This window comes from Heliangelus exortis, chromosome 11, assembly GCF_036169615.1.
Source record: "Heliangelus exortis chromosome 11, bHelExo1.hap1, whole genome shotgun sequence".
Lineage (NCBI taxonomy): Eukaryota > Metazoa > Chordata > Aves > Apodiformes > Trochilidae > Heliangelus > Heliangelus exortis.
Window position 1 is genome coordinate 18381348 of NC_092432.1, and position 15184 is coordinate 18396531.

The 15184-nt window shown below is 35.0% G+C and overlaps 2 protein-coding genes across 2 annotated transcripts in view; one reads left to right on the forward strand and one right to left on the reverse strand.

Moving 5' to 3' along the window:
* ADAM10 (ADAM metallopeptidase domain 10) overlaps positions 1-7697 on the forward strand; it is a 45896-nt gene extending 38199 nt beyond the window's left edge. The window contains 7 exon segments of the mRNA XM_071755070.1: positions 320-470; positions 2204-2387; positions 3559-3667; positions 3955-4175; positions 4886-5012; positions 5414-5497; positions 5500-7697. Coding sequence (XP_071611171.1) covers positions 320-470; positions 2204-2387; positions 3559-3667; positions 3955-4175; positions 4886-5012; positions 5414-5497; positions 5500-5537 — 914 coding nt within the window. The 3' untranslated portion in view covers positions 5538-7697.
* A 1997-nt stretch (positions 7698-9694) lies between these two features.
* The window catches only part of LIPC (lipase C, hepatic type), a 48095-nt gene continuing 42605 nt past the window's right edge, over positions 9695-15184 (reverse strand). Inside the window, exons 8-10 of the mRNA XM_071755091.1 lie at positions 13751-13871; positions 12806-13024; positions 9695-10847 (exon numbers count right to left, since the gene is read on the reverse strand). Of these exons, the coding sequence (XP_071611192.1) occupies positions 10742-10847; positions 12806-13024; positions 13751-13871 (446 nt within the window). The 3' untranslated portion in view covers positions 9695-10741. The remainder of the gene's footprint in view (positions 10848-12805; positions 13025-13750; positions 13872-15184) is intronic.

The following is a 15184-nucleotide window of genomic DNA, read 5'->3' on the forward strand; positions in this document are numbered from 1 at the left end:
TGTGCTGTCTTGTGTCTAATCTTTGAATCTCTTAAAAGATAAAGAATACAAGGATGCTGCTCCATTTGAGCAAGAAGAAGACCTCCTCTTATCAATGTTGATTTCCTATCCACACAAGAAACTCACACTTTTTTCAGTAGCCTCTTTTACTCAGAGGCTGATCAAATAATGCACGATGACTTTGAGCCCTAATGTGTAGTGCCTCTTGATCATTCAGTTTCAGTAGGAATTAAGTGGATGCTGTTGCAAGGCAATGTCAACTTTTCTAAGTCTATTTGCATACTCTTTATTTATCCATAAATATGTTGATGTTTTTCAGAGTCAGGTCAACCCATCTGTGGCAATGGACTGGTTGAGCAAGGAGAGCAGTGTGATTGTGGATACAGTGACCAGTGTAAAGATGAATGCTGTTATGATGCAAACCAACCAGAAGATAAAAAATGCAAGTTAAGACCAGGCAAACAATGCAGGTATTGTGAATATCAGTTACAGTAATTTGGGGAGTTTATTGGTAGCTATAATTGGTATTTTAAAATCTGAATCTGTTTACTGTATTATTCTTAAATATTTGGTTTGTTTAAGATGCTTTATAGAGTGAATGGGAAGTTCATAAGCACAATTAAGCTGTGCATTTCTTGGAGGTAATTTTAGCTTGCTTTCCCTCAGAGGTCTGTTCTCTAGCACATTCCAGCATAATATGGCACTGGGTTGTATCATTGCTGACATTATCACAGTGCTCAGTGCAGAAAAGTATGTGTTGAAATCAGAATTGTCTTGTGCAGAAGCTTTACCAAAAAAATGTGATTCAGGAAAAAACAACCTGGGTGCTGTTTTTAGAAAAGGTACAGGAAAGTATTAATTGCCCAAAGGATAATGGAGGATATTATGAAACTGGATCCTGTCCTAGTGCCACTTGTACAGCATTACCTAACTGGAAAATGACTGAAGGATATAGCTGGCTGATTATTTCATTTTAAAAGGCTTGTTTTATAAATTAAATTAACATATGTTTTTAAGTCTCATTGTATCTTGGTAGTGGTGTGTACTCAGTGATTTACAAGAGGAACTTTTAAAAATCTTAAGACTTACTCCTTGAGAGAAGTGAGTTGCCTTCTATCATTTAGTTCTACAACTTCAGGTATATGGTAAATCTGAGAACTTAAGTGGATTTTTTCACATGGAAGGAGTGAACTTTTGTTCTTCTCTAGAGACAGAAGTAAATCTAATGTCTGGTTAAACTCTTAGCCAAAGATTAAGAGAAAATTACTACTATTTATAAATCTAAATTATCTCAGCTTTCTAATACAGCACACCCAATTTTGTTCTAATTAAACTTTTCCTACTGTTAAAATGTGTTTGACAGTGTAGACATGGCAGAAGGACCATTTTCTGTGAATTCATAGCTACAATAATTTTTGCATCTCTTCCCACCTCCCCTTATGTTTTTTAACCTTCACTCTCCTGCTGCTTGTAATGGCAGGTGTACAAAAACACAACTTTAGAAAGAGAAATTCATTTTTCCTGCTGTTTCACCAGGTATCTTGATGTGATCTACTGGTGTATATAGCACAAGGGGCCTCAGATACTTTGATGTTTGTTGTGGGAAGGAGCTCAAGTATTTTTGGGAAACCAGTGAAGCTGTATGGCTTCAAATCTTTACCTTCCCCCAGGATTTGTTTGTACACTGACTGTGATTCCTAATGTCAGATCTGACCTGTCTTCTTCTCTGTTTACTTAAACAGTGTAAGGCTCTGGGAAGTAGGGGATAAAAACCCAACACATTATTAATGTTAATTGGTGACAGATAAATCTTGACTTATTTATTATTGAATCTGATATTCAGTTCCCCCTGAATTAAATTTGTCAGCATCCTGATAGAGTGTTTTATAGATAAAAATATGGAAATGCTGTTAATTTCTATATACTTAATATAAAATGTGCTTGTATTGTTTTTCTAATATAATGCAAATAGTCTAATTGGTTACTAATTGGTTACTAATTGGTCTAATTGGTTATCTAAAATCTATCTATAATCAGAGTGTAGCCTTTTGTCACCTTAAGGGACAGAAAAAATTATTTTCCATTCACGTTTTACTTGGTACAAATCAGAAACACTGAGTGTTTCAGTAGGTTTCAGGAGTAATAGGCTTTCTGGAACTGTTCTTGCTTTTTCTTTTTATCCATATTTTCTGTTTCTTTCTAGCCCAAGTCAAGGCCCCTGCTGTACTGCCCAGTGCAGTTTCAAACTGGAGACTGATAAGTGTCGAAATGATTCTGACTGTGCAGAAGAAGGAATGTGCAATGGTTTCAGTGCTCTCTGTCCAGCATCTGAGCCTAAAAAGAACTTCACAGAGTGCAACAGGAACACACAAGTTTGCATAAAAGGGGTATGTTTTTTATAGTCATATGCAATTGCAGGTCTTTTTTGCAAGGCACTGTATTATGAAGTGATACTTTTTCCACACTTAGAAGAGTGTAAAATTAATCTCTCTTTCAATAAAAGTGTTTGATTTATTGGTCTCAACCAAAATAACTGTGAAGGTAACCATATGTTAGGAAGCAGGTAACAAATACCAAGCTAGTTTTGTTATTTGAGAGAGTTCTGTGTAAAGCTTTTTTGTAAAAATCAAGAATATTTTATTTCCGAGTCCCATCTTTTAATTTTTCTTTAGTCTTGGTCAAGTAATTTTGTTGCCTTAGGAAATTAGATCTGCTCTAAATACCTGTTCAGTTTGCTTTAATGAAAATATACATCTCCTCCCCCATGTGAATGTAACACAGATGTTCCAGCACATAGAATGACTGTGAACTGCCATAAGTTGCCTGTCTTAGAGTCCAGTGCAGTTGCTATGAAATATCCATGGGAAGTCTCTTATTAATTGATCTGTGTTCACTTGGAAGCAGAAAGAAGCAAAAGTCATCACTTTATAGAGCTGTAGCTTGTTTTGCTAAGTCTTTTTTTCACAGTCCAAGTTTTTAATCAGATTTATTGCTTGTAATAGTTCTTCAACTAATTCAGAGTCATCTTAAAGAGAGAGGAATTGTCTTTATGTAGTTACTTGATTTTGAAACAAGATTATAAATACACGGAATTATGTTGTTATTTGAAGAGTCCTTCTGTAGTGGAATTAAATACTAAATCTTTCCTGCCATTGATTTTTATTATTATTTTCTGAGAGAAAATATTTCTGAAGACATGCTAGTGATTTATTTTCCTCAGCATGGTTTTCAGTTGTCCTTTTTCAGTGTGAATTGCAGTACTGTGAGTGTTTTGTGGGGTACTCTGAGGCCCTAAAAGAAGATAGTGTTAAAAAGCAAAATAACATGAATCATCTCAAAAAAAATTTTCAAACAAGCCTAAACAATGCAATTGATTAACAAATAATTTTTTTTATTATTTTATAAACTTCAGAAGTAATTCAGGCTATTATTTGTACTGATAAACATCTTTAGACATAAAATTATGCTTTCAGCTGTTACAAATTAATATACTTCCTAATTTCAGTGTTCTTAAAAATGAAATTGATTTTTCTAATCTCATGCTTTTGTCTTAAACAGCAATGTGCTGGTTCTATCTGTGAGAAGCACAGCTTGGAGGAGTGCACGTGTGCTAGTTCAGATGGCAAGGATGACAGAGAATTATGTCACGTCTGCTGCATGAGGAAAAGTAAGATTTGTCTGAATTGTAAACTTAAGTATAGCTGAGGTGTCTGAGGAATCTTCTCACAGTGTTTATATTTTGGTTGTTCACTTGAGAGCATACTGCTATTTTGTTCATACTTTCAGATAGATGCTGCTTTGTATTTTCTAGAAAACAATATATTTTTTGTTTTTACAGATTAATAGAACTTAAATTTTCAAAAGCATTTTGAGCACCTGAACACCAAGGTGTTCATGCATATATGTTTGAATACAGTAACTGTTTGATTAATCCAGTTTATTTTAACTTTTCAGTGGACCCATCTACTTGTGCAAGCACAGGCTCTATCCAATGGGAGAAACACTTTAATCGTACGACTGTTACTCTGCAACCTGGATCTCCTTGTAATGATTTCAAAGGCTACTGTGATGTGTTCATGAGGTGTAGGCTGGTAGATGCTGATGGCCCTCTAGCTAGATTAAAGAAAGCAATTTTTAATCCAGAGCTATATGAAAATATTGCAGAATGGATTGTGGTAAGTATTTTCGTATCTTTCTCACCTAATAAAATTTTCTCAACAGTCTTCACAGTTGGTGTTGCTGTATATATACAGCAGCATTCTTCAGAGTCTGGTCAGTCCTTGTTTTGCTAGTTTTTCTACAAGCATCTTGAGTGTAGCAAAAGAAGTTTGCTAGATTGAAGGGAATCAAAACAAATTATAAATAAAAAAATAAGTATTTTGTGTTAACAAACACCTTCATTCACTCTACTGCCTGTTGTTAATGTTCGCATTTTTAATTTAGTGAGTTTTTTTTTTTTTCCATTCTAACACTTCATATTTGAGTGCTCGAATTTCTTTTAAGGAAGGAAAGAATTGATCTCTGGCATTTCTTATTTTTATTGCACTAGTTGACACTTTATCTTAATAGACTGGGAGGACAGGTACAATGAAACAGCACTGAAGAGCTGCACAGGCACTTTTGTGTGAGCTGCTTATATTGTTAGGCTTATACAGCTCTGATGTAGTGCATCTCCTATGAAACAGAGTGAACATGAGGTATTTGAGGTTCTATTGTGTAAGAACTTTGGAGTTGTTTTGTATTTTTTTTAAACGTTTTTGTCTTCTAAGTGGTGTTTCAGAACAGCTTTTTGATGACCTTTAAAAGGTAAAGAAAAGCCATCTTCAGTGACCCCTGATTCTTGTGCTTGTGTGTGAGCCCCTAAAAATAATTTTTATGTTTTTAGGCTTATTGGTGGGCAGTGTTGCTTATGGGAATTGCCTTGATCATGTTAATGGCTGGTTTCATTAAGATATGCAGTGTTCATACTCCAAGCAGTAATCCAAAGTTGCCTCCTCATAAACCACTTCCAGGTGAGTACACAGGGTAATTAAATTTCAGATGTTGCAACCTGCAGTTCAAACTACAAATGGGGTTTGTGCATCAAAATGCAACTCTTGTCTTTATTTTCCTGTAACATAATAATATGCATATCAAAAGGAAGCTTGGAAGAACTTCTTCTAAAGCAGGGTTCCTTTTGTTTCCTACTCCATGCTACATTTGGGAAGAATCAGCTCATTAAGGAATTACAGCTGACATAATAAAAATTATTCTGTAAATAGCAGTTCATAATCTATGTAAAACCTTGCAGGTCACAATCTGAAGCCTTTCTAAAACACAAGTGTATTTAATTTGCATGGTGAGGGCAAGTTTTCTGGAAATAATTTCTTGGTTAAAAATTGATTTTATTAATAAGTATCTTTCTTTGAAATAGGCACTTTAAAAAGGAGGAGACCACCACAAACTGCTCAGCCACCACAGCGGCAAAGGCCCCGAGAGAGTTATCAGATGGGACATATGAGACGTTGACTTCAGCTTTTTGCCTTGGTTCTTCCTAGTGCCTACAATGGGAAAACTCACTCCAAAGAAAACCTAAAAAGTCATTGTCCCCAGTCTAACTCAAAATTTGAAGAGGAAAAAAAAAAAAAAAAAAAGCATGAAATGCCCTCGAAACAAGTGGAAATGGTTAATTTTAATCGTGGAAATGGTTAATTTTAATCAGCAAATCTGCCAACTCAAAAAGAAGAAAAGTTTTTGGTTTTTTTTTTCTTTTTAATTTAGTGGCACAAAATCCTAGAGTACCATGATTCTTGCCCCTTCTGTGCTCTTCATTGCTGCATTTTCTTCACTTGCAGGCAAATATGGCTGTAGTAAAGCTTTTACTCAAGAATTGAAACAAAATTTCTATTTTTCAACTGCCAGATAAGGCTAGGAAGCTAGACCACCTCAGCATTGGAGACATTACTTGTCAATGTATATACATTGTTATATGCAGACATGTATTTCTATCGTACACCCGTACTTGTGTGCAATTGTAAACAAGAGAATTTCAATATGGATGTTTCTTTGTATTATAAAACTTTTCCGCTATTAATGAAGAAATTTCTGTTTAATTGACATACTCAGGATAACAGAGGATGATGGTGTGTAATGGTCAAGGATCCTGTGATGCTTTACACAGCAATTTTGAATCAAATCAACCTTTTTTTGTCATAATCAAAGTTGCTTCAAGCACTCATTTCATCTTTATCCAGCAGCTGCTAAGACATAGCAAACAAGATTGAATGGTCTTTTAGAGATAAAACAAGTGTTCTGCAAACTTTGCAAATGCCAGAATGTTTCAAAAATGTTTTCTGTGTGTCTGATTTCCTGTGGCTCAGCATTAATATTTTTAATTTGTCTGATTATTCAGTTAAATAATGAATAGTTAGATGAAATATCTCCATGCTTTATTAGAAAATTCTGCCTGTTATTCAACTTGTTTTTAAGATTGCAACCAGTTTATTTGGGCTGTTCATATATTCTTACAGTATGATAATTCAGCTTGTGTTCTGAGGGATGTGGAAAGAAAAAAGCTGTAGGTTTTTTTAATTCTTTTTAATTTATGAAATATTTTGATAACCTTTCAACAAGATACTGTTCTAATGATAACCACTAGAGTGATTTGCCCAGCTACTTGTGGCAGAGTTAAAATTGTAGTTAGGACTACCAATTTTCCCACATTTTATAACAGTAGTGAAGTTCAACAGCACAATGTCCCATTCCAAAGTTTTTATGATGAATGTAAATAATTGGCATTTTTGAAAGAGGAAACAAAAGGTGCTTACTGCTATGCAGGAGATGAAAGGGGGCATTACAAAATGTTTAAGCTTGTGATATATTTATTTCTTGTTTTCCAAAAGCACCGAGCTAATTAGAGATGCAAATGGCTATAATTTTCCTGGCTTTGCTTAGGAGAAAATTTACTAAGGGTTGGACAGGCTTCCTTTGTATTTGTTTTTGTTTGTTTGTTTTTTTAAGAGTATAAGGTTTACACAATCATTCTCATAATGTGACGCAAGCCAGCAAGGCCAAAAATGTTACAGAATATAATGGGATCTCTTCCTTGTAAACTTGTACAGTATGTGGTATCTTTTTCAAAATACAGCTTTTTGTACATGGTTTAGAGACAAATTTTGTACATGAAACCCCAACTCCAATAGACTATATAAATAATTCTAAAGGATCTTAACTAGTTAGAAGTGTATGTAGTTGCTTTTAAGTCATTTTAAATACATTTGTTTTAAGACTGTGCAAAGGTTGGAAGTGGGTTTGCCTTTCTAAAATGGTGACTTTTATTCAGCAAGAGTTCTTAGTAACTTCTTGAGTGTGGTAGACTTTGGAACATGTAAATTTTTTGCCTGTAATGTTATCCTGTGGTAGGATTTTGGCAGACAAATGCTGCCTTATTTTATTTTGAGTCTAAGTTAAATGTTTTCTGAAAACAGAAATCTGCACTGAACTCACCACTGCAAGTCAAGATGTGGTAAAACTGAAAGCAAGTTCAAGACAATGATATGGAATACTACTGTCAATTTCATGTCCACTGTGTTTTATACAGTATCTTTTTTGTTCACTTTGGAAATTTTTACTAAAATGCAAAAAATAAAGTATTGTGCAAAGATATGTAAGGTTTTTTGAAACTTGAAATGCATTAATAAATAGACTTGATGAAATCATCTTCTGAAGATCCATTTACTTTTTGAACCCTGAAAGCAAAGAGGAATACACAGATTCTACTTAATTTTTGCCTTTTGCTGGAAGGGGCTGTCGTGCCAAAAAGGAGTTCTGCTATCTTTATGCTATCAGAGTGCACCTCCCAATTCTAACAGTTAAATGTAAATGTTTTGGTGTAACCTCTTTGAGGGAAGGCCCTGAAATTACCTTTAAATTTCTTGTATGGTGACAGGATTAAATCTTTTTCTCTTTTTATATTCAAAATGGAAACTAGTCACTGTTGGTGGGATATTCAAGCATGGCTCCATAGATTACTGAATGATACCTTCTGAAATAAATGCATTTTTGAATGTACAGCTGATGGATCAGACCTTCAGAAGGGAGTATATTTGCTTTTGCAAGGTGCTTAAAGTTGCTAAATTCATGTTGGTTTTCATGTGTGTTGCATAGTTAAGTGATAAGACTGGTTTTAAAAGCCAAGTCCTGCCAGTTCTTGTGTTCTTAGGGCTGTTTGCTGAGAATGGCCTTCTTAGCCAGCTGTTTCCCTAACTGAGCAGCATATGCTTTGATGTAATCAAAGCACATTCAGAGTTCCTTCCTTGCAGTATTTTTTTTCCTTTTGTATTTTTTTTCCCGTGACACTTTTTTTTTTCTTTTTTTTTTTTTTTTTTTTTTTTTTTAATAGAAGTGTTTCCACTTGTAGTGAAACAGCCCTCTCAGGGCAAACATTATCAAAAAGGGATCAGTTAGAGCACAGTCCTTCAAATCAGCACCAATAGATGTGGTGGTGGTGGTGTTTGAGTTTAAATTTCTACCTAGGAATGCAAACCAGAGGGGTAGAAATAATGCCTAAGCATCTAAAATGCAAATTTTAAAATGTGTTTGGGGGAGAAGTGCTACAGAAATAGCTGTAATTTTTTTAACTAATATATGAACTAATAATCCTTATTTGTAGCTCTTCATTTATTAATCTTGGATTTCCTAATGTTTTAAGGCATTGACTGTACACATTCCCCTCTGGTGCAGATACATGTGGAGTCAGAATGGTGTCAATTTGAGAAGGGCAAATGCTCCTAAGTTAAGACACTTTATTATTGACATATAATCTGCATGGTATAAAGTTTACCTTTTAATTACTGTCCCAATGTGTTTTTGAGGAAAAGCACACAAAAGGAAGGAAGAAGTTTTTACTTCTGAATATTGGAGGTTTATTATTACAGAGAAGTGCTTTAAAGGACAGCAGTCAGGACAGCATTCTAAGCTGTGCCTGCTCTGACACGGGGGGGTTCCTGATGCCTCATGGCTTTGAAGGTCTCAATTCAGCTATTTGGAGCTAGGCAGGAATAAATCCAGTGAGCATCATTATAGGCACTTGAATCACTTGAAATCATAGGTGTGATTTCAGTATTATGTCAGTGGAAATACTTTTTGTGTTTGAAAAACTCAGTTTTCTTTTATTGAACAAAAATCTCCTTAAGCACAAACTCTGGTTTTAAGTAAAAATCTAAAGATTCTCTTGTGTGTACTTTGTATCTCAATGTACAAACATTTCTTCTAATAATAATGCTGCTCCAAGTGGCCATTTTAAATATCAGATCAGCTTCTGGTATTTTCATCTCAGGAAAGACAACTATTCTCACTTGAAAAGTAAGTATGCTTCAGTTCCCATCATAGTTAGACTTTGTTTCCTTATTGAATATTCCTGTTTGTTTAAAGGAAAGGTAGTTACTGAAAAAAGCTTTTAAAAGTTAGAGATTAATATTCTGAAAGGTCAGCAAAGATTCCTACATTTAACTTCTGATCACTGTTTTTTCCTTGCAGAATCTCTAGTTCTGTTTGACTTGTCATGCTTTTGAAACAAACCTCACTACTGCTGGTAACATCTATGTTTTCATTTAAAGTTCTATGTAATATCATGCTAAGGAAAATATGCTTTGGTTTAGGTCTTAGGACATTTTTTTTCCAGTTAGAAAACATTTAAAACACATTAAATTCAGAATTCGAGTTTCAGAAACATAATTTTAATGGCTTTTGTGTTTAGCATTGCAAAGTGACAAATTAAATGCTCTGACATATATATTGATTTCTCTTCCTGTATGCACTACCTTTAAAATAGAAATAATGGGAGACAATGTTTCTTTATGTAGCTTATATTCTGACATAGGAAGCAAGGGAAATTGCATGTTTGAATTTATTAAGCTTCTTTATATGCACTAAAGTTGTTTGAGAGTCATTCAGTTTCAAATTGTGCTAAAATCTGTTATACAGTGTTTCAAAAATAGGCCTTACATGAACAAATAAATGTGATTTTAATGCAAAAGTGAACTGAACTTAGCATGTAGTATGCTATACATCATTAAAATAATTAAATTACTCGTAATTTAAATCAGTATTTTAATTATAATAGTTAAGCAGCAAAGCATTTTCTTCTAGGATAAAGTTTATTAAAACATTTTTAGGTGACATCATTATTTGGCTTGTCAAGGGGTTATAATGGATTGCTCAAGTGTTTTGTATGTTGAGATGGTTTTTGGGTTTTGAGCACTATGAAGTAAAAAATTTAATGAGAGAATGTTATCTATTTTGGAATATTCTATGAATTATTTAACTTCCTCTTCATTAGGAAATAATTCAGGAAAAGTTTAACTCCTGATTGTAGTCACTATTGGTCTTTCAAAATATTTAATGGGAAGTGTGGCTCCTTTTGTTCCCTTGAATAGAACAAAATGAAATTTTTCAAAGGCTCATGGCACTGATTCTTTCACATAGTACTATTTTCACTTACAGTGAGCAGGTGTTTTTTAAAACTAAACAAATTAAAATGGAGAGTTGCCATTGAAATTGCTCACTGATCACTTTGAGAGTAGGTCATAGATGAACAAAGCACATATTTCAGTTTACTGTTGCATCAGAAAAATCTAAATTATTCTCAGTTTCTTCACTATCTGAAATCAGGGTATGAATGGAGATGTGTGTTTTTAAAACATTTTAATAGATGTTTAGTATTCTTGATATATCGTGGTCAGGAGATATCTTGTGTTCTTGCTTATTTTCTGTTCTGTTTCTGGAACTGATCTTCACATCTCACAAACGTTTTCTCTTGTGCTGGATGAAGGTGAAGGTTGTCAATGCTTTGAGAGCAAAACGTGATTCTAGAAAGAAAACACAACTTGTAAGCATAAAGTTCCTTTTTTAGGGGTACTATCTGTATAAAATTGTGCTCTCTAAATACTCCAATCTGACAAGCATGTCTTTTACAGGAAGGTTGCTGGTTTTATAGGCTTGTGAGGGAAGAGATGTCTGTCAGGTAGTAAGTACAGAGTAAAGGAGTAGGTTACTCCTGTGCAGTGTGTGTGTTTTGCCTTGTTCACTCTGGTCCCATAGCCTGCATGCTCTTCCCTATAGCACACCCTAACAATGAGGTGCTTTTTGTACTCTCAGTGGCCATTTCCATTGCTTCAACTCTCACTATTACTGTGGGGAGTGCACTATTTGGCCTGCTAGTACTTAGCTGGACTTCTAGTATTTAGTGGTGAGGTTGCTAAAATCAGTTACAGAGGATGGAAACAACATCAGCAGCTACATACACTACAAAAATGTTTTGTGTTTGCCCTCCAGCTTACACGAATTGTCTAATGAAAATGTTTCTTTTAATTGTCTAATTTGTCTTTTGTGTCAGTGTCAAGGAAATGCAGCTTTGCCAATAGTATTGTTCCACAGAATGCCTGAAGTTGTTGCAACTGGTAAGAAACAAACCATAGGAAGGAAAAAATCACTTTCTAGAACTGAACCCCAATTAGAAGGTAAGACATGCTTTTCTCATTAACCTTAATAATACTGTGAAGTTAAAATTTCTCAAAGGATTAAAGCAGGTGGGAATCATTAAAGTTTTGTTATTCCATCTTCTAGCTGACACTTCATTTGAATAGACTTTCAAAATTTTTATTAGCATTGCTGAATGTAGAGAACAAGGCCATTCCAACTTCCTGAGTCAGTTTCAAAGCAATCATCAGGGAAAAATTGAAAAATAACACCCACTCTCCCCCCAAAAATCCCAACTAAACAAATAATCAAACCCAAACCCTCAGACTTCAGTTTGCATTCCATTTTTTTTTTCCCTCCAGGAAACTGTTCTCAGAGTTTAGTTGACAAAATTCACATAACTGAATTCATACTATAGAAAAAAGCACAACCAGAGTGCAAAAATTACTGCCAAATACCAATGATTGTGTGTAGAAGTATAGAGTATCTTTTTGTTTTGTAGGACTGCTCACATTCTGTTTACCCCCTACAGAAATTTTCAAAATGTTTGTAGTTGAAACTTTGCTGCTACCCTTTATCTCACCAGGAACTTCTTACAGAGCTTGCATAGCACAGTAATTAATCATCAGCTGTCAGACACTGGACTGGGTCTTGAATCAATCAGACAAAAATAAGGGAATTTTATAAAACCCTTAACTTCAATGAAGAATCTGGTGATCATGTAGTGCTACAAGTGATCTTTCTGATGAGGACTTTCAAGCATGGTGATGCTGATCTCTCTATGAAGGTGGGTATTGCAAGTCAAATAACTAGAATTGCACATTTTTTGTGAGTAGGAAATTGGAATTTTTGATAGTTAGAATGTTGGAGTCAGTATTTATCATACATGGTACCTTTGTTTCTTTGAAATTTCATATGGTCTTCATGGAGTGAGGTAATTGCATTTGAAAAAGAGTAAAAAAGTAGGAAATCACCATCAGTTATTGTTACTAATTGTGTAGAAAAGTTGCACTACAGAACTTGTTAAAATTCTTCCTTGGATTTGTGTGCTAACTTTTCTGCTCCCAGGTATTAAAAAAGTTGTCTTAAACTCAGATTAGCAGCAGTGTTGAGAGAACATTTCCCACTATTCATTTCTGACTTCAGAACAAAGAAGGTCCTCACGTCACTTAAAAATCATGCAGTCTGGTCTGAGGGAGGGGGTGGGGAAAGCTGGAAATTGTACATGGATAAATGTACAATGCTGTGAGTGCTGAGACTCAGATGCTTGTATTTGAAGTAGGATAACCTGTGTACCAAACATCTGTGGTAGATTACAGAAAACCAGTGTTTAATTCTTTACACTTACTTTTGCTGTGTTTCCCCTGCTTTCACTCTCACTGTCTTCACTATAAGTCCTGGTCGACGGGTGCCTTTTGTCCATGGTATTATGGTTTGAACTGTGTCCCAGATATTCTGCCAAACTGCAGTTCCATCCCATTTGATCTTGACCATTATTAGCTCACCAATGTCAATGTCCAGGGTGATGAGAAAAGAGTAGGTTTTGTTCCCATCAATACCTTCGAGTCTGCAGAAAACAAAGCCAAAATAATACTGCCTTAATTATTAAGAATTAATGTGAAAAAGGAAAAAAAAAAAAAAAAAGAAAAAGTTTCTTTGTTCTTTAGAACCAAGGAAAGAACTGTTTCCTCCTCCTTCTCCAGAGAGGAATGTTACTGTCTCTAGGATGCTCTTCTTTAGTTGCATAAAGTGGCAAAATATGTCAACATGTTTGAAAAGGAGTGGGAGAAGCTTGAATAGCTGGTGAAGCAGTATGGTTTCTGGCAGCAAAAGAAAAGGTGTCCCATAATAGAATCTGTTATGCCTTCTGTCTGCTAGAGCAAAGGCTGGCCCATGCTGTTACCCTTGCTTTTGTTAATAGTGTCCATCATGACATGGAAATGTCATGTTAATAGTGTCCATATATCATGGAAAATTCTTCACCTTAATTACAGCTGCTTACTTGTTTGTGTTTGATTGTGTTAGCCATGGGGTGGACTGAACATGCCTGCACAGGGAAGTTTCCAAGATTACCAGGTTTGTTTTATAGAGATCTTTTCTGCAAAAATGTATGAACATTGTAGAAGTTTGTATGGGTGAAGGGGATATGGGTGAAAAGAGGGCAATCTCCAGTTCACCTTCTCTTAGCTGTTCTGAACCATTTCGCTCACAGCATGATTATGTACATGGTATGGTATTAAAAATTGGCAGCTTGTTTCTCCCTTGTATAATCATTTCTAATATCAGTACTCACACTGTGATGGGCAGGTTTTTGGCATCTTCCTTTGTGCCTGTCAGAGAGATAGTAAAAGATGGGTATATCTGCTTGTCTTGGATTTCACTGATGAAGTGGATCTTGAACTGGTAATGATAGACTGTAGAAAGGAAGAATTTGCAAAGTGACAAAATTAATGGTCAAAGAAGCAATAGATTTCTCAGTTGAAGAATTTCATGTTTCAAAGTAGAAATGTGATTATTTCCATTTTATTTCTAACCAAATTTGTTGCAATTAAACCACCATCATGCTTTCTGATTGTTGGTGTGCTGTGCAATCCCTTAGGGCTTGGGGCTCTGTTGCTTTATTTAAAGGATAGCAAAAAAAGGTAACCTGGGCTGAGTTGCCTCTGTAGGATAACACATTCTTCCATGGGAAATATTTCAGCTTTACTGAAGTGTAATTGTTAGAATTTCTGGCAAGCTCTCTGTCTAATCAGCAGACAAATTCTTATGACTGGCCAAGAGATGTGATACAGACTGAAGACCTTATGCAATGTTGACAGTCTTTTTCCTGATCATCTAGAAAATTGCCCTGCAAAACATCTCGATGACTCAGAAACCTTCCTTGCCTGCATAATGACACATTGTGTTTAACATGCATCTGTTAACAATAAGATGTTGTTCAAGGACATTACTGTAAGAAAGATGTCATTAATACTTGGAGATTTGATGGGCTTCTGGAAGAACAGTGTTGAGGAAAGTCTTTGAACTGAATATTGTCAGAAAAAAGAATGCCTAGGAAATCATCAGTGTACTGATTACAAGCATTTTGACGTTTTGTAAATTATAGAAAAGAAACCCCAACATATAGTTAGAGGCCATGTGCACACAGATGTTGTTGGCTAGATTTGAACATCCAAAAGGCTTCTGTTTGGTCTACCTTTCCTTTCAAAACTGATAGATTTAGGTGTTAAGGGGTAATACCCCAAGTAATTTCTATTAACAACCACCACAGTATTTGGAGGAATTAGAGGTGTTGTGTTTATCCTTGCAATCTGATCAAATTACACACGAGAAGGTGTTCTAATACACATTATTGCACACAGGATTTTGAGTAAAAATATGTTCTTTCCTCATTTCCTCTCCCCATCCACTTCAGGCTTCACTACATCAGAGAGAGAATGGGCTTTTGCTGTGGTTATGATGCTCACTTTGAGGAAAACTGTGAACATAGTCATATGAAAACCTCTGACTCAGGGTGCCTTGCAGTTTTACTGTAAATGTTAACTTCTGTGTAATGACTTTTGCTTGAACTGAATTATGGTACAGTCAAGAACATAATGCCATTAACTTGAAAAATGCAATGCTAAATTTTGTGAAGACACAGAGGATTGTGAAGTGTAATGCTGATTTTTCTCAAATTTCTTCTGTTTCAGCCTCTCACATGTTCTTCAAACATTTTTTTAAGAGT